Source organism: Cololabis saira, chromosome 18 (genome assembly GCF_033807715.1).
Source record: "Cololabis saira isolate AMF1-May2022 chromosome 18, fColSai1.1, whole genome shotgun sequence".
NCBI lineage: Eukaryota > Metazoa > Chordata > Actinopteri > Beloniformes > Belonidae > Cololabis > Cololabis saira.
Genome location: NC_084604.1, coordinates 2,597,966 through 2,618,195, shown reverse-complemented (window position 1 = coordinate 2,618,195; position 20,230 = coordinate 2,597,966). Strand labels below are relative to the sequence as shown.

At 44.5% G+C, this 20,230-nt stretch overlaps 1 protein-coding gene across 4 annotated transcripts in view; it reads left to right on the top strand.

Annotated features, from left to right (window-relative positions):
- Positions 1-20,230, top strand: part of tab2 (TGF-beta activated kinase 1 (MAP3K7) binding protein 2) — a 71,204-nt gene that overhangs the window by 30,260 nt on the left and 20,714 nt on the right. For 3 of the 4 annotated variants that reach the window (XM_061707340.1, XM_061707339.1, XM_061707336.1), the window contains exon 2: positions 19,843-20,038. In XM_061707340.1, the coding sequence (XP_061563324.1) occupies positions 19,937-20,038 (102 nt within the window). In that variant the 5' untranslated portion in view covers positions 19,843-19,936. Of the gene's footprint in view, positions 1-7,118; positions 7,507-19,842; positions 20,039-20,230 lie in introns of those variants that run through there. The other variant, XM_061707337.1, reaches the window with a different exon arrangement.

Below are 20,230 nucleotides of genomic sequence, written 5' to 3'. Positions count from 1 at the left end.
TTAGAATGGCCTATTTTACTGTCATGAGGACGAAATTTTGTAGAAAAACATTAATGTCCACACTAGTACAAATACAGGTTTGCATGCCCTCACAAAATGATGGCGTTTACAATGATTGTAATGTAGGGCTGAACGATTTTTGTAAATCTAATTGTGATTTTTTTTTTTTTCCTCAATATTTTTTCAAGGTCCTGTTCTCATGTATTTTACAACTACACAAGCAATAAATCAGTCTGTTTCAAGTAGATTTTCACTTGAAATAAGTAGAAAAATCTGCCAGTGGAACAAGATTTTTTTGCTTGTAATAAGAAGATAAATCTTGTCCCACTGGCAGATTTTACTACTTATTTCAAGTGAAAATTTACTTGAAACAGGTGAAAATTGTCAAATAAGTTATTTTTCTGGTGTTATTTTTCTGGTGATGACTCTAAATGTTGAAATAGCAGTAAAACCACATTCATTGATGAAATGATATAAGGGATGGAAAGGGGGGATGGCAGTTTTACAGGGGGGATGATTTGGACCGTTTTTATTTCAGGGGGGATGATTTTTACCGTTTTTATTTCAGGGGGGGATGCCATCACATCACCCTTCATCCCCCCTCAACTCGAGTACTGCTCACAGGGAAATCAGAACTTCTTCATAAACAACTCAAAAATCCCAGAGAGAAAAAAAAAACCCAGCAAACTAACAAACAAACCAATAAAGCTGTCAGAGTTAACAAAACTAACCAGCAATGAACAACTCGCAGCCCCGCTGTTTAACCTCTCCTCCTGATGAGCTGACGGGCTGCAGGTGTGGTTTAAGGCTGATTTATGGTTCCGCGTTACACCAACGCAGGCCCTACGCTGTTGGTTACGCCACCTACGGCGTACCGTACGGCGAAAGCTCCGCGACGATTTAACGCGGAACCATAAATCAGGCTTCACAGCGCGACTCACTGTGCGCCCGGCTCGTACTCCTCGCCGACTCCGCGCTCATATATTTAATACATTTATAAAGCCCATATATTTATAAAGCCTCACTTGGCCGAGCCCTAACGCTGAGGCCATGGTAGATTTAAGTTACACGCGGACACGCGGCACTGTTGACTTTTCCCTGCCGGCTCTGCTCACTCGCTAAACAGTCCCCTCACAAACAGTGTCCAGCGGCGCTACGTTCCGCCGTGCAGCGCTCCCAACGTTTTGTACGCTACTCACCGGTATTACGGTATATGAAAAATTCATATCATAAGAAAAATAAACACCGGTGTTCGGTATGAACCCGTATACCGCCCAGCACTATGTCAAGTATCGATTCCGATTCTTAAGATTCAGAATCGATTATCACAATTTGATTCAATCCAATATTGTTTTGGGTTAGTGTTATTAAAACAGTTTTTTGAGCTGTTACCTGAATGACATGACTGTGTAGTTATGCAACATATTAATACTAGTATTATATTGAGATTCAACAGCAAGTATTGCAGCTAATGATGCTGTAAGGACCAATCAGCTCCCAGAATGCTGATAGAACTGCTTAAGGAAACATCGTGGGGCAGAATTATCAAACAGATCCAGGGAGGAAACAGAGGAGGCCAGAGGTGTCTGTATCTGTAGCAGTGCACTGCTATTAGGACACTAACCTGGTGCATTATAACAAATATGACATTAAAAATTCACCCAAAAGCTGTTATTGTTGAGTACAAATGCACTTTTGTTTTAAGTTTAGCATGAAAAAGACATTCTCAGCCAGTGACAATGTAAACAGTTCTGGTTACTGCGTTTAAAGTGCGAACATGTAAACTCGAAATCAAACAAAAAAAAAAAAAAGATACAAAATAGTAAAAGGTATTGCCTATTAAAATGTAAACAAAAATAAAGTGGAAGTGTAACTTCACTTAAGACAGATCATGTAACTCATGTAGGATTGTGTAGCCACGGATGTCCAGGGGTCACTTGTAAAGCCCACCCTTTAGTTTAGGCTGACTGAAGCTTATTTTTCACATTTTCTTTGACCGACTGGTACATATTTATTACCTCTTCAGACAGACGTTTGCAAGACACCATAACGTAGTTTGGTTCGGTTACTTTAATTAGCCGCCTGAAGCCCTCGTTTTCAACTACAGAATACGGGCGCATATCTTTGCAAATGAATCCCCTAATGGCCTCGGTTATTTTAAGGGAACGTGTAGAATTGGCTGGTAGTTGTGGAGTTTGCTTGAGTTGAATCTGTTGCGATCCGGTGGACAGCTTGGACAGGAGATGTCGGTGATGCCGCAACGGATGGTTCCTGAGATTGGTTGTATTACCGAAATACTTCACTCCCGTTTGGCATGCTTTGCAAATCGCCTTTCTTTTGTCCAGCTCAGCTTTCTTGCCGCCGTTTCTGAATCCGAAAATGGCACCAGATACGAGATTTATGCCTATCAGGAGTTTTCAAAACCGGCGCTTTGTAAATGCTACCCCTACTCTTCCATGCCATGTTCATTGTTTGATACTTTTACACCACGCGCATGCGTGAATTAAATGACTTGACTACTGGGATTAAAGTTCACCAAGCGAAAATGTTATAATAAAAAAAAAAAAAACTATCTTTAGACAATTGAATCAATTTTTAGAAATTAATATGAGAATCGATTTTAGAATTGGGAAAATCGATTTCCGATCCGGACTCCTCCAGACTCCTCAGCCAGTCAGAAGCTCAAATCTCGAGCTCTTTTTAAATATAATATATTTTCTCTATGAATATGTTCTTCCAACCATCAAAACCTGACCAACAACCAGGGAAAATAAACAACGAAGGAAAGTGGAAGGAGAGGAGGATGAAACATGGGACTATGAAATAAACCACCAAAGGTACATTTCCCCAGGTTTTATCAGAGCACTTGTTTTTTTCTTCTCCTTTTTTTCAGTAGCCGCCAAACCACGTGGCCTAGCTTGTGTTGTGTGCAGGCAAACATACTGAGCTTGGACAATAGAACTCCCCAGCACTTTTAAATTGGCTGGTATTCTTAGTGTAGTGTAGTGAATAATAATGCAGCTATCGGATGCAGAGACGGAGAACCTGCTCCTTGGATGAGATAAATATGACTGGAGTGTTTTGAGAGGGCAGGAACCAGAGCGAATGGCATCCCAGCAGTGGGGGAGTCATTTGATTTGGCTGCTGTGTCTTTTGGTTTGGCCTCAAGGTGGAGAATGATAATCCTAACAGCTGCGGGAAGCATTTCTGTCTTTCTCTGCAAACTTATAGCCCTTTTGCACTAGTCCTTACTCGGCCCGACTCGGCTCGTCACACCTCTACCCGTTTTGTCCCCGTTTGTTTTTCCACAGCCAGGTGAGAAGTGGGGGGGTTGGGGTGAAGCTGCTGTGACGTACTCGATTGCGCAACCGCTTTGTTCATGTCGGCGCTGATGAGAAATCAGCTGGAGCCGCGAGCAGCTGAGAGTAAAACATCCCTTTTTTAATTCTCTCCTCAGCCACCAGGTTTATGAACATCTGCACCTCAGAGTTGGATCACCAAACAGACGTTTTGCGCTTTATAATAAAATCGCCGCGAGTCGCGCTCGCGCTGACTCCCGCTTCCTGATTCAAACATCTGACGGCCCCGCCCCCGACCAATCAGTGGCACGGAGGGTGATGACGGCCCTGCCCCCGACCAATCAGTGGCACGGAGGGTGATGACGGCCCTGCCCCCGACCAATCAGTGGCGTGAAAAAGCCCTAAACAGACGAGGCGTGTGGGACGGCATATTGGACATGTGACATGCAGCAATATAACAAAGTTTTACATTAAAAATCATCGTAGGCCTATATTGCTGAATGATATCACTTCAATGAAATCATTAGGCTTAATCTAACCTTTAACCAAAGTGTCATGGGCCAGAAAGGTCTGACCCATATGAGCATTGAGCACATCTTTTCTATACATTTCAGAGGGATCTCTATGAAAACCCAACGGGCTGCTTGTGCTGACGGCCTATGCCACAAAACATCCCTATTCACAATTGACATTATATCAGTTATAATTAATTTAAACATTGTAGAAGATTTTTTTTTTCCGGTATTGTTATAACAGAGTTACATGCATTTGACAATGCCTGGGGAAAAAATGAACCTTTAGTGGTTCTAGTGGAAAGACAATCTATTGTCTGTGTTATTTTCATCATTATTGCTTACCAAAAAAAGAAGCTCAATCAGAACAAAAATGTAAGCTAAACAACAAATTGGAAATTTACCATGGGGAGTGTGGTACAACCAAGGGCTGTATATGGTTATGAAGCCATTCCTGATCCCAGCAAGATGTTCTGTGTTAGATGTTTTTTACTGGGTCACCAGTCGGACCGGTGTCAGCAACGGTAAAGGCTGATTTATGGTTCCGCGTTACACCAACGTGACCTACGGCGTAGGCTCTGCGTCGATTTAATGCAGAACCATAAATCAGGCTTCAGGGTAATTGAGCAGCGCCCTCTCCACTGCAATCTGCCCCTCTTTCTCCCGTCTCACCTGCACCTGTCATGTTTTCCTCTGTTACTCTCCCTTCATCTATTTTCCGTGGCTCCGGAGTCTGGCAGAAACATTTCTTTATATCATGTTGTCTGTCACCCGCAATATTTTTTCTTTTTTTTGACGGCGCCATAGTTGGCTAGCTACAAACTCTCTCCATCCCATAATGTTTAATAATATTCCCGCGGTCAGCAGCGGTACTAGCATCGTTACTAGGCAACGAAGCTGGTTGACTCACGTTGCAGAACAGCGCTGCACAGAGGCGCTCCTAAACGTAAATGATCATTGATTTATGAATGAATGGATACGTTGCTTATTTTTGGCATATTACATTTTTTTTTTTAGGCCTGGCGGGGGGTCTCGTATACAATGGTAGGGGAAACACTGCAGTTATCCTAACACAAGCTGTGACCACAGCAAGCAACCACATGTCCTGCTCCTCCCTACAAACGTTGAAACTGCCCTGCCTCCATTCACCTTTTCATTGGTTACGTCTCGCTTAGGCATGCCCACGGTACTATTTTTTTTTTTCACACCGAGTACGAGTATTTTAAATTTTGTACTTGCCGGTACCGATACAATACTTCTACCACAAAATTAACTAGACTAAAAATGCAATGAAAAATGCAATGAATTGGAAGACAGGTTTTATTTGCAACAGATAAATTCAATAAAAAATTTTAAAAAATTAGTATTATAATTAACTATTTTAAACAAAAAATAATCTTTCTGTGTAAATAAAAAGTCTCCACACTGGCACTGTGTTCACATTTAAGAAAATATCAAACATATAACATATCAATGAAACATCGTACCACGGCTCGAGTGCGTCGAGAAGACTGTGAAATCCTTCGTCTCCCACAGCTGACAGTGGCTGCTCATCCAGCGCTAGATAACGGGTTAGAGCCTCTGTTATTTTAACGGCCCATGTGTTGTCTCTTGCCATCGTCTGTCGCTTTTGCAGAACCTGAGCTAATGTTGGCTGTTGTGGTGTTGTGTTGTGGCCAGTAGCATTAGCAAACTCCGTATGCTCAGCTTTATGATGCGTCTGGAGATGTTTTATCAAGTTGCTGGTATTAAACGACGTATTCTCCTTTCCTCCTCTTGACACCTTAGCAGCACGGAGCTTCAGTCTGCCTTGCTTCTGTCGTTGTCCCTTATTTTGAAATATGTCCACACTGCTGACGTCCCGCTGGCATTAAAGCCTGAATTATGGTTCTGCGTTAAAACAACCCCGTGCCTACGCCGTCACTGTGACGCCGTCACTGTGACGCCGTCACTGTGACGCCGTCACTGTGACGCCGTCACTGTGACGCCGTCATGAACCTTCGGACTTCTCCATTTCTCCGCGGTGCAGTACCCCCCGCGACCGCTAATTCGCGATCTTTTCCTGAATGGTTTATCCGACTTTTTCCGGTCACAGCGAATCAAAGAGATAAGGACAACTATTGTGCAAAAAAAACTAAACAACAAAAAAAAATCACACATACACGAAGAAAAGAGCGCGGAAAGTTCACGACTGCTTCAAACCGGAAACTGGAAATGCATTGCTACCAAGCGAACCAATCACAGCCCTCTCTTCTGCGTGTGGTCTGCGTCGCCTCGACACGTAGTTACAATTTTTGGGAGGTGCACGTCAGTGACGGCGTCAGTTGACGCAGAACCATAACTCAGCCTTAATTGTCGCTATGTTTCCTGAAACGGCGCTGCCAGTCTGACTCATGTATCACTCTCTTCTCATCACCACGCTGACGGCGGCTCAACATCTCCCCAAAGAGTCACTAATCAGTAACTACAACAACAATGAAGTATCGGTGCGTGGTATGGGAGAATGTTTGCGAGTACTAGTATGTGAGAGCAGTATCGATACTGGTATCCGTATCGGGGCATCCCTAGTCTGGCTGTGAGGCAACGCTGCATGGATGGCGAGGACGGCCTAGCCTGTGAGCGGGCGGTTTAAAGGCGTTGTGGTGCTGAGAGCACCTCAACCTGGTGAAGAGCATCCCGTTCTGAAGGTGTTCAGCAGTTCAGGGTTGAGGTGTGGTCTCACCAATCTTGGTGGTTCTCCACCGACGACGTGTCAGGACTGCGGCCAGGCCAGTAGTCGTAGCCTCTTCTTCTTTTCATTTGTATTTTCCATGACATCTCAACCTTTGATTTTCTTTTTTTTTTTTCTTCTCTTTTTGATCTTGCATATTTGGATATTTTCTCCAAGGTATCTACTTTCTATAGTTTCTAGTAATCTGTAAACCTAGTTTGTGGGTCTTAAGAGTGAACGGCGCAAGAGATCATTGAAGCTTTGTCACCTTCAGTCGTTGCTTTAATGCCTAAATATAAAAACAAACGTAGGTAAAGTTTACTAAGTAAAGAATGTAAAAACATGTGAAGATCCTTCTTTGTTTAGAGGGAAATGTCAGGTATGATGGTGTGTGTGTGTGTGTGTGTGTGTGTGTGAGAGAGATAAAGACTTCCTCTTGAAGGAGGGGCTGTGGAACGGGATTGACATGGAAGTTATGTCTGGTATTTATGGCTTTTTGCGTGTAGCTTTATCTCAAGGACTGGGCACAGTTTAAGTAGCAGTCTACAAACTAAGTACAAGAGTCCAGGCTGCTGAACTGAAGACGTCGGTATCGAGTTCAGACCGTTTCCACAAGTGTGTCTAAAGTCAGCATTTTTGAGACAAGAAAACAGACCACCTGGAAGCCGGAGTGGACAGATTTGACCGGTGCCTTGTGCAGTTCAGGATGTCTGTATCTACCGGCCGCAGGGCCGACGCGTCAGCTGAGCTTTTCTGACAGTTCCTGATTAGTGTAGGTTTGACACGGACGCAAAGATAACCGCCGAATTCCACAGCTGAAGCAACTGCTGAGATCATTATTAAAGTTGCTGTCTCTTCCGACCATGGCTTCAGCGGGCTGTTTGTGTGGTGGACTTATTTAGGATGAGGGAGGATTGTTAATCCTTGGGAGGGACTGGGCTGTGGTTCTCGCCACACAAGGGAAACATGATGTCACACCTTCCAGGTAAGATGCCACCACCATTTATGATCTGCTAGTTGTTGGTAAAGAGCCTCGCGTAAATCCCTCTGAACAGTCCGACTGGCTTTTGAAACTGAAACGGGAGTGTTGTAAAGAAAAAATAATTAAAAAATGTGACTCGAATCTCCATCGTAATCTTTTAAAATAAATAGTTTTAGGCCAGAGGTGTGACTGTTTATTTTTGGTTTTCTTTTAAATAGTTTTTGGTGGCTCTCGTGGCCTTTTATTCAAGGTGTAGATAGGAAGAGGGTAGAGAGACAGAGAATGGGGCCGCAGGCCGGGATTGGAACCTGCGACCGCTGCAGGAGGACCGTTGCCTCAGTACATGGGCCACATGCTGCCATCCAGCTACCCGAGAGGTGTGACGGTTTTTAAATCTGTATTTCTGCACAACAGCGAAGCCTGAGTTTACAAAGACAAGTACACGGAGAGCGAGTTGCCGCGGCGTTCTCGGCAGTGCTGGCTGAGCAGGGTTCGTCCTCACATTGTGGAAACGTTAACAAGCCCCGACGAAGACTCCGTGATGGTGTACTGTATAATCTATAAGCTGCAGAACTAGTTTCAGGAGTAAAGGGCCTTCAGCGACTGCAGCTCTTCAGGCAATACAGACGCAGGTCGTTCTTTACAACAGCCTGCGTTTATTGCTGGTGCTCCTGCATCCACCTCGTCATCATCCCTCATCACGCTGGGAGAACTACATAAATAACAATTGTACAGCATGAAACAAACCAACACTTAGCATACATGTACAAAAGACACACACTGTATCTACGTATAACAAAATACCGCCTGTCCTGAAAAGAGCTGCCTTTAAGAGTCTTTAGAAAGTCCATTGACATCTGCTTTAGCTTCAGAAGTCCATAGTTATTACTTGTAGCGAAGTCCAGTGAGAGATATCCGCTCTGTTGTGCCACTCGTGTGTTTTTCATAACGTGTAAACCAAAGCTAACTAACTAGCCGTGAGCTAGCGAAGCGAAAGGGGGAGAGCAGCACGTCGCAGCCTCACTGACTACGTTTACATGCATTCAAAATTCGGGTTATTGCTAATATTCCGGTTACTGAAACATTGGGAATATTCCGTTTCCATGGTAATTAATCATTTGGGATATCTGGATCAAACCAGCGACGCGCGGAGAACATCATGACATAATTCCTGTCATTTCCACTTCTTCTTCCTGTATCCAAATTCAAAACAAATGCTGCTTTGCGCAACTTTTCTCTCACCTTCTTTTACATCTTCTATCCCGGTACTTTCTACCGTCTACAAATGCAGAAATGTTCATATCCTTCATTACATTTATGAAGTGATTAGTCTCCTCCTGGTCTTGGTTTCTCCGTGTTTATAAGAACTTCCTGGACTCAAAAGACCAGGATTCCTTGTGAACAGAGCATGCGCAGAAAACAAATTCCTGTTCCGTTTGATGGGGATATTCTGTTTGGCGTTTACATGACCCAATATTCAGGTTTTAAAAGGAGTAACCCAGGGGTCATATTGGGGTTTTTAAAAACCTGAATATGAGCAAATTGGGGTTATTCAAAGGGGTTATTGGTGTTTACATGGCCGTGCAAATTCAGGTTATTGCCAATATTCAGGTTTTACAAGGGTTATTGATGCATGGAAACAGTCACTGAAGACAGACAGGCGTGCCTAATCGTTCTTAAGTGTAACAAATAACATCAATTTACGCTACTATTAAACTTCAATTTGAACTTTACATCAAATAAATTGTTTATCTTTTTAATACATGAAATTATGAAATCAACTATCAATTATGTACCATGAAAATAGAATATTTAGCAAAGGCACTTAACAGCGGCCCATGTGACTGCACACACCACTGGGATAGTGTGTCTGGAGAAATGAGCTGCTAAACTGTTGGCATCACTGCAGTTTTCATCCAAATGATACCACAAAACAAGAGGGTGGAGATTTTACCCAGCCAATCCCGGTGGGAGCCTTTAGAGCCGTGATTAAAGCCGTTGGATGCTCATCTCGGAGGATCCTGCTGCCACCCAAGTCCAAATGTCTGTAAAGAAAAGAAAAAAAAAGTGACTTGAGCCGTTCTTGTAAATGAAAGAGGATGTGAGGCAGCAAATACTGCAAAACAATGAAAGCTGGGGGAGAACAGATACTGGTGGGTGTTGGGAGAGGGGCGGCAGACAGATAAAGGTTTTCCTGTCGTCTGAGGAGGCTCAGCGTCTCTAAACTCCTGCTGGCGCTTTGATCCCTGCAGACCACGGACTCCCACAACTGGACACCGCAAACAAAAGAGCGTGTTCTTCAAAAGATCTTTAATCACAGCGTACAGAGTTCAGAAATAGACAGTAAATAATTTAACCACAACTGACTATCCATTTTGACCGGTCAATCACTTATTGAGTTCATGTTATTTAACGAAGTAAAAGTTGAACTTACTCTTTTCCCATTAAAACTGAAACCTGTAATGTTTCCATCATCATTTCAAGTTAAGAATTTGTTAGTATGAAGTCAGTGATTACGTTTCCATGCAGTCAAAATTCGGGTTATTGCTAATATTCCGGTTACTGAAACATTGGGAATATTCCGTTTACATGGTAATTAATCATTAGGATATCTGAATCAAACCAGCGATGCGCGGAGAACATCATGACGCAATTCCCGTCATTTCTGCTTCTTCTTCCTGTATCCAAATTCAAAACAAATGCTGCTTCACGCAACTTTTCGCTCACCTTTACACCTTACATTTATGAAGTGATTAGTCTCCTCCTGGTCTTGGTTTCTCTGTGTTTATAAGAACTTCCTGGACTCAAAAGACCAGGATTCCTTGTGAACAGAGCATGTGCACAAAACAAATTCATGTTCCGTTTGATGGGGATATTCCGTTTGGTGTTTACATGACCCAATATTCAGGTTTTAAAAGGAGTAACCCAGGGCTCATATTGGGGTTTTTAAAAACCTGAATATGAGCAAATTCCGGTTATTCAAAGGGGTTATTGGTGTTTACATGGCCGTGCAAATTCAGGTTATTGCCAATATTCTGGTTTTACAAGGGTTATTGATGCATGGAAACAGTCACTGCTTGCAGCAGTGCCCCGTCTGACCACATGGAGGCGTACAGATCTGCTGTGCTGACAATACTGTTAATGAGTGGGGACGGTCCGGTACGAACCAATCACAGCCCTCTCTTCTGCGTGTGGTCTGCGTCGCCTCGACGCGTAGTTACAATTTTTGGGAGGTGCACGTCAGTGACGGCGTCAGTTGACGCAGAACCATAACTCAGCCTTAATTGTCGCTATGTTTCCTGAAACGGCGCTGCCAGTCTGACTCATGTATCACTCTCTTCTCATCACCACGCTGACGGCGGCTCAACATCTCCCCTCATGGTGCCAGATGTAATACTGGCACCATGAGCAGAATAAAATAACCAGCAGCCAACTAGTGTTGCTTTAGTCTCATTTTTAGTCATATTTTAGTGATTTAGTGACTAGTCAAGTCTAGTCACTGAATCTAGTCAAGATCTAGTCAAGACTGGCACTCACTATGAATGAACTAATTGGGCCTAAATGTATTAATTGTCTCTAAACTAGCTGGTAATTTTTGTCCTCCATTTTCTCTTTGGTCTGAAACGCATGGCATGGACCTTGCAAGATTATATGACAGCTATAACGTGCGCTAAGCACTAAACCCCTAAACCATGCGAGACTAAAGGGGCATACAAAAACATTTGAAAGTCAGGAAAATCATAATATGACACCTTTGAATTACTTTTCATGTGTATTTGCCCCAAAAACATGTTTTGCCATCCATTCATTCATGTCCCGAACATTCGTCCACCTTAAAGAAAAGCCTTAAGGAAGAACGGGAGACTCCTGCTAAATAGTGGTGTTCTCCTGTCACTGGTAGCGTTCTGGCTCATCTGTGCTCTTAATTTGGCCCGTTAATGAATACAACTCCTGCAACCACCACGGTTCTCTTGGTTGAGGTGGAGCCACTTGTCAGCAGCAGTAAACTGTTGCATGATGGGACACGCATGCCTGCACTTTGTGAAGCTGGTTCATGAGCTCGGCGCTCTGTTTCCCACTGGAGGTTTGTGTTACAGAGGTGGACGGAGCAGAGGAGGCAGACAAAATAAAAGTGGTAGTGAGGTCAGGGTGAACTTGTGTCCTCACACAGAAGAGCAGCTCCACCTCGGGCATTTCTTTTTATTTATCACAAGCATCCTCCCTCATCCTCTGGTTGATCACGGATACAACGTCATGTAATTCATCCAAGAAAACATGTTTTCTGAACTAACTCTCCACTGACAGTGCAGACGGGTGGTGCCCCCTCTGTTTAAGACCTCCCAGTTTCCCACAGTGCCGTGGGAGGGATTGATCAACCTGCAGAGCTGGGACTTTGGCTGCTTCTAATCAACCAGCTTCTGCAGGCTGCCATATTGAAGAATGTTTGATTTCCTGCACAAACAAGCATCCAGGCAGCCGCTCTCACACCCCTGCTGGAAACCCTGTACCCTGACAGTCAGTTCCTCGGAGCTGACGGAACTTTCCCTGGAATAAAATCCCTCGTCCAGGAAATAAATACAACTTTGTATTGACCAGAAAGCATTAACCTTTGTACTGTCTTCGGGTCAAAATGACCTAATTCTCCTATCCTTCCTTCCTTCCTTCCTTCCTTCCTTCCTTCCTTCCTTCCTTCCTTCCTTCCTTCCTTCCTTCCTTCCTTCCTTCCTTCCTTCCTCCTGCTCTCTCCTTCCTTCCTTCCTTCCTTCCTTCCTTCCTTCCTTCCTCCTGCTCTCTCCTTCCTTCCTTCCTTCCTTCCTTCCTTCCTTCCTTCCTTCCTTCCTTCCTTCCTTCCTTCCTTCCTTCCTCCTGCTCTCTCCTTCCTTCCTTCCTTCCTCCTGCTCTCTCCTTCCTTCCTTCCTTCCTTCCTTCCTTCCTTCCTTCCTTCCTTCCTTCCTTTCTTTCCTTTTCTCCCATCCTTCCTTCCTTCCTTCCTTCCTTCCTTCCTTCCTTCCTTCCTTCCTTCCTTTCTTTCCTTTTCTCCCATCCTTCCTTCCTTCCTTCCTTCCTTCCTTCCTTCCTTCCTTCCTTCCTTCCTTCCTTCCTTCCTTCCTTCCTTCCTTTCTTTCCTTGACCTGAAGACAGCACAACGGTTAACCTGAGTATTGTGGGGAAAATCTTTCCCCTCGAGCACTTTCCCCTCCGACGCCAGCAGTTTTATTTTGACCTCTTTTTTAGAGATTAGGTTCTGGGAAGTTTTTAAAATTGTTTTAAAGATGTACAACTGTTCTGAGGTGTTCTTAGAGGACACAATTCAAAGTTTATCTCTCTGTTTACTTTAGTCAGACTCGTGACATTAATACGGTGGGACATGACTTTGATTCAGTGACTCACAGTTTTTGTCGGTGCCCAAAAAGCTTTCTTCTTGACCAGAGTATAATTCCCGTGCATTCCTGCCCTCGGTGGGAGGCGAGCGACGGCCTGCGGTCCCACAGTCGCACCTAAACAAGAGAAGAAAACATGAATCAGTTTGCATCTTTGAAGAACAGTGGTATCCTAGCAACCTAGAGGAGGTGAGGTGGATGGCATGAGATAAGTGTCGTCCTCTGAGACCGCAGCTTTTCTCCAGTCGCACAGCGGCTCAGGCCCCGTTTCCACGGAGCAAAAACGGTGGCGTTTTCATGCGTTTTGGCTGTTCGTTTACACGAAAACGAAGCTCAAAGTCTCCAAAAACCATCATTTCTGAAAACTCCGGCCAAAGTGGAGATTTTCAAAAACTCTGGAACAGAGGAAAACGGACATTTAGGCTTCAGAACGTCACATTATGCAACAGAAACGTCACCAGCGTCATGAGTGCCACCTGTGTTTGCAATTTTTTTGGCCACCGTCAATATTTTCTTGTATTTGACTTGTTTTATATTGTAAAGTCGCACTTAAAAGTAACTCCACTTCTCTGTCACTCCAAACGAAAGACTCTCGTTCATCTTGGAAGTAACTGGAAGTTACTCGTGTCATTTGTTGATGTTTTTTTTCCAGGATTCTGATTGGCTAGCATGACTTTATCTTCTCGTTACACTGCCCCCTGTCGGTTTGGCTGCTAATAGCACCTTAACAGATATTTATGCAGGTTCCTGGAAATGATGGTATTTTTCAAAACGTAGAGGGGGAAATATCCGTTTTTGTAAATACCTATGCGTAAACGTGGCCTCAGTTTCACTCTTGGATTCATGGAATGGACTTTCCGAGACCTTCTTGCCACTACGGTTGAGGTCCATCCTCAGGTCCTTTCACACAATCAGAAAAAGGCTGTTAACTTTTAAATGGGTTTGGCGTATTTTGTTCCAAAAGAGCAACAACAAAGGTCCAGGAAGCTGAATAAAGATATTTCACTGATGCGTTCAGTTGAAACGAGCAAAAAAGAAACATGCCAAGACTTTTACAATTAATGATCAGTTTGTCTGACTAGGTTTGCTCACGTCTCCCGGTGGATCTCAGTCCTTCTGTGCATAATTATTCAAGCCCGTCCCGGTCACATGGTTTCCAAACATGGAAATAACCTCAGGCTTCCTCCACTGAAAGCCGCCATAGAACGTTTTTTTGGGTGGTTGTCTTGTTGGAAGACCTTAAAGTGACCTACAGAGTTGTTTTGCATTATTTCTTAACATACTCCTTTTTTTCCACGACCCCATGAACCTGAACCAGGTTCCCTGGGTCTGAACCAGCAGAACGGCCTCACAGCAACATGCTCCCACCACCGTGTTTCACTAAAGCTGGGCATACACTGTGCCATATTTTAAATCGTTTGAGACTGCCCCATCTCACACTGCACGACTAGATCGCTGAGTTCAAAAGTTCACAGCCCACGATTTATGGTCTCACACTGTACGTAGGGTGCGGGTCGCCGTGTACCCTACACCGTAGGCTCTGCGTTGGTGTAACGCGGAACCATAAATCAGCTTTTAGCAATTTGTGCCATTCTGTGTGGCGATAAATGAAAAAAGATTAGACAACGTCGTGATTGGACAAGGAATTGGCTGGGCAGACGTGGGAAATGCAGTCTTTTTTTCTGCTATTAAAACATGATTTGTAATGTGAATTTGCAACACTTTAAACTACAAATAATAGTTTTTGACGTGACATCAGAGATTGCGCATGCTCTCTGTGAAAGGATGAGTCCAATCGGGTCGTAGCTGCTTCAACTGTGCGATTCCTTCACGAGGAGCGACCAGGATTTCAAACACGTTTTGATTTTCTTGCGAGAACACGATTTGTGATCGGGAGCTCGTCGTGAGGTGTTAATCGCTCGTCGTGAGGTGTTAATCTCTCGTCACGAGGTGTTAATCTCTCGTCACGAGGTGTTAATCTCTCGTCACGAGGTGTTAATCTCTCGTCGTTACCCCACGTTTACTGCACGAGGCACGACCATCGATTGGGTCGAAATCCGGCCCGATCCAAAAAATAGTCGCACGAGTGGAAAATCAGCTCAAAACGAGCCGATAATCGCACAGTGTCTGTCCGGCTTAAGTGTGCCCAAATGGGTCACTGGAGTTCCTCTTGGACGAGGGCCTCAAAGAGTCATCTTTGCAGACATCCAGGGATTTTTGTTGACGTTTATCCCCGTTTTTTTTTTTTCCAGTTCTAAAGCTTTGAAAATCTTGCGCTGTCGACACATCCTGGGTTGTTCTTAGCAGAATTTGTCCACTTGCGATGCAGCATCCAACGGTTCCAGTGTCCTGACCAGTAGCTGCTGGGACCAGTGTCCTCACCAGTAGCTGCTGGTGGGACTGGTGGGACCAGCACTCCCCAGCAGCTACTGGTGAGGACACTGGTCCCACCAGCAGCTACTGGTGAGGACCAGTGTCCTCACCAGTAGCTGCTGGGGAGTGCTGCTCCTCGGTGGCTGGTTCCTGTTCCTATCATTCCTGCGTGCAGCGCTGGGGACTCGTGCATCTCTGCTGATTATTCGGTAGAGTTGGGAGTTTTCCAGCAGTCCTCAGCAGTGTTCACTGCCAGCTCTCCTTTATTTGTGTAAGATTCTTTTCTACCCAAACACAACACTGAGTGGACCGCTGAGCTGCCGAGCTCCTTAAAGCTGCAGACGCTTCTGCTGCTGCTCAGTCAGAGAAAGCCCTGCTCTCTCCACCAGATCTATGCTTTCTGCACATTGCATCACTTAACATCACTTAAAAAACCATGTAAATCAGGTTTCTCAACCCGGTCTTGAACTCAGCGGCTACATTTGTTTGTTGGCGCGCTGCAGCAGCTGCAACGACGGCTGGGTTCATGTTTCATTCAACGTTCAAGACTGAATGAGTCCGTTATGGAGCACAGACCAGCATGGAGCCGGGGGTCGGTGCACCGACCGGGGTCAGTGAATGGGGACCTCAGGAAGGGAAGTGTCCGTGGTGCCTTCAGGGACAGCGGGACTAATCTGCTGCTCCAGACCTGTAATCGGCTCCAAAGGAGAGGGAGGCACCGCTCTGGTTCTGAAGCCAGGAAGCAGTCGGACCACATCCTTGACCCGTTACTGGGTTAGTTGCTGAGCAGTGAGCTGCTTGGCAGACCTTTACAATGCTCTGGTCAACAGGCCACGAGGGGAGGTCAGAGCACAGAGCTCCACGTCTGAGTAAAGCTAGTGCTACGACTGTACGGACTCGGACCCTTAAAAAGCCCAACCTGCCTGGAACAGTGTTTGATCGGCATCACTGCAGGTTAACCAGTTTACCAACAAGCAGAAGGAACCGCGGCTCCGTGTTGTGCCCCGTGTTTCTGGTACCTGTGTGGACACCATCACATTTGGCCACCTTGTTTGAAACCAGAACCAGGCCCAAGTTCTTGGTTCTTGTGGGACTTTCTGCAGCAGCTTGTAGTGAAACCTTCATTCCTTCTGAAGCAGAAGCTGCAGATCTACATGTCCAAACAGCTACTCTGTGTGTGTGTGTGTGTGTGTGTGTGTGTGTGTGTGTGTGTGTGTGTGTGTGTGTGTGTGTGTGTGTGTGTGTGTGTGTGTGTGTGTGTGTGTGTGTGTGTGTGTGTGTGTGTGTGTGTGTGTGTGTGTGTGTGTGTGTGTGTGTGTGTGTGTGTGTGTGTGTGTGTGTGTGTGTGTGTGTGTGTGTGTCCACTGAGAGAATGATTAAACACAAACAATGAAAATGGGAGACCTGGGAAATGACATGCTCCCTCATTCCGACTGTTGGTATAACTTGTGGTTTCTTGTCCTTGAAGTTGGTAAGAACTTGTCCGTTTCTGCTAAACATCCCTTCCAGTCATTTCTTCGGGGTTAAGTAACAAATAAGAGCTCCTCATAGACAAAGTATGCAGCCCTGCAGGTCTTCATCCTGCAGAAATCCTCTGGGGGATCAGTTGTCCTGCCTCGTCTAAGTCTGTCACTTCCTACCACGTTGGGATGGGTTGGTGTCCTCCCTCTGCTGCTCTTTTATTGAGGACCGTTGTGGTAAACGGGGCCCCTGGAATCATTGAGGGTTTCTGAGGTGTTGTCTTTGAAGCTTGGCAGTAATGAAAGTGGCCACCTCAACCTTTTACAGCTGTCTTGCAGAGCAGGGGCCGGATTCACCAATATGTTCTTAAGAAATGTCTTAAGATCGAAAATTAAGAAGTTCATAAGAAAGTTCTTAAGTGCAATTCCTCAATATTTTCTTAAGAACCGTCTACGAATTTCTTATTTTTCCTACCTAAGAACTTCTTAAAATATGTCATTGCATTGCACGCGCCAACAAACAACATTTATACAGGTAGTTTGGGTCTTAACCGTCAGTCACTCACTAAACATGGAGAAGGAGAAAAAGAGATGCAGGAACTTTTCAAGGTTCTGGTGGATGAGATTAATGTGTGAAAAAAAATACTATTGGGTAAAATTAATAATAATTAACTACCACGCTAACTAACATGCTAACAAACAGTTAACAGGCTCTTTGTGTAATTAATTACAAAGTATATCCTCAAACTATCTAAACTTGTCTAAAATGTGTTGAAAAAGGTGATATTAGAGGCTTATTATTATTATTATTGCTATTATTAGGGCCCGAGCACCTTCAGTGCGAAGGCCCTATTGCATCTGTAGGAATTTTTTTTTTTTCTTTTTCTTCTGACGAAAGGAGGGCCTTTTTGCCCCCCTAAACGTGCCCAAAAAGTCACCAAATTTTGCACGCAAGTCAGGCCTGGCGAAAAATTTGATATTTAATGGTTTACATTAATGGGCGTGGCAAAATGGCTCAACAGCGCCCTCCGGAAAACTTTGTGCCTCAAGCCCCACAATATGGTTTGACGTACATGCACGAAAATCGCTACACACCTGTATCAGTACACAACTTAAAGAAAAGTCTCTTGGCCACATGGCCGAAACCGAACAGGAAGTCAGCCATTTTGAATTAATCGTGTCACTTTGGCGAAATTTATGCCATTCCTTCGGCAGTTAATTCAGCCCGAACCGTAACGTGCACCCAGGTGTGTTATACATCAAAATGTGCGTCTCCCTCCTGCGACAACACGCATTACTTTTCTCTTTCAAAAGCGTTACCGTGGCGACGCTAGACACCAAAAAGCGCGCCCACCCTTCATCTGATTGGTTCGGACCGAAAAAACTTTGCGCCTCCAGCCCCATAATACGCTTTGACAAACATGAATGAAAATCGGTACACACCTGTATCATGTCGCAACTTAAAGAAAAGTCTCTTGGCGCCATGGCCGAAACCGAACAGGAAGTCGGCCATTTTGAACATTCTGAATTAATCGCGTAATTTTGGAGCAATATATGCCATTCCTTCGAGAGTTAATTCAGCCCTAACCGTATCGTGAACCCAGATGTGTTATACATCAAAATGTGCGTCTCAATCCTGCGACTACACGCATTACTTTGCTCTTTCAAAAGTGTTACCGTGGCGACGCTAGACGCCACCATGCGCACCCCCCCTTCATCTGATTGGTCCATATTTGATAGTTCCCAAAAAGGCACCAAATTTGGCATGCAAGCCAGGCCTGGCGATAAATTTGATATTTCATGGTTTGCATGAATGGGCGTGGCAAAATGGCTCAACAGCGCCCCCCGGAAAACTTTGTGCCTCAAGCCCCACAATACGGTTTGACGTACATGCACGAAAATCGCTACACACCTGTATCATGTCGCAACTTAAAGAAAAGTCTCTTGGAGCCATGGCCGAAACCGAACAGGATGTCAGCCATTTTGAATTAATCGTGTAATTTTGGCGAAATTTATGCCATTCCTTCGGCAGTTAATTCAGCCCGAACTGTAACGTGCACCCAGGTGTGTTATACATCAAAATGTTCGTCTCCATCCTACGACACCACGCATTACTTTTCTCTTTTAAAAGCGTTACAGTGGCGACGCTAGACACCAAAAAGTGCTACCCCACTTCATCTGATTGGTGCATATTTGATAGTTCTCCAAAAGTCACCAAATTTTGCATGCAAGCCAGGCCTGGCGATAAATTTGATATTTCATGGTTTGCATGAATGGGCGTGGCCTAACGGCTCAACAGCGCCCCCTAGAATACTTTTCTCTGCCATAACTTTTTAATGGTTTGACATAGGAAGTAGTGGGTGGTGTCATGGGACTTTGTACTGAGTTCTTAAGCTTTGTTGGCCTTAATTAGCCCCGCCCCTTCTTCTGATTGGTTGTCCCGATTTTCTGCTATAACATTGGAATGGTTTGACATAGAGAGTCGTGGGTGGTGTCATCAGATTCTTTATGGAGTCCTTGACCTTCATTGGCCTGAATTAGCCCCGCCCCTTCTTCTGATTGGTTGTCCCTTTTTCCTGCTATAACTTTTGAATGGTTTGACATAGAGAGTCGTGGGTGGTGTCATTTCTGATATGCTTATGGGGGGCGGTGGCCGTGAGTGCGAGGGCCCACTCATCGCTGCTTGCAGCTTTAATTATTATTATTATTATTATTATTATCATTATTATCATTATTATTACCTTTTCACAGAAGAAATTTTAAGACGGGCCAAGGTTGTCATAAAGTTAAGAAAAAAGTCGAGAACAAATTTGAGAACTTTTATTTCAAGAATACCATTTATTCTTAAGTTTTTTCTTAAGAAGAAACTTAAGAAGAAAATTGAGAAAATACTTGGAGAATATGACTACTTCTCTTTTCTTCTTAAGACTGAACTTTAAAAAAAAAAAGACACTTAAGAAGATTTTTTCTTTTCTTAAGAATGTTTTGTGAATTCGGCCACAGATCTCCTTCGCTGTTTTCCTGCCTCCTTACATGTTTTGTTTAAAGGGTCAATACGTCTTTATTCCTTTCTCCTTCAGAGAAAGACTTTTATTTAAACGTGTGTTTTTGCTTCTTTTTTCCAGTTCAGAAGACGTTGAAGATGCCGGTGTTTGGCTGCCACAACTGACGCTCCAGTGTCCTGACCAGAACCACCGCGCCTGAACTGGCAACACACGAATGGCCCAGGGAAACCATCAGATTGATAATCAGGTTTTGCATGACCTGCGCCAGAAGTTCCCTGAAGTCCCCGAGGGTGTGGTTTCCCAGTGTGTCCTGCAGGTGAGTCTGTACATAGCATTTATTCACAGCTCAGGCCTGCAGCACTCGGCCAGACAGTGGGCTCGAGACCATTTAGGGGTAGAAGGAGAAAGAAACGAGTAGATCATCAACTGGCGGGCCAAATCCGGCCTTAGACTGGATTCAGCAGCAACAGTCTCGTTGCAAATGAGGCGTACAGGTGACGCATTTCGG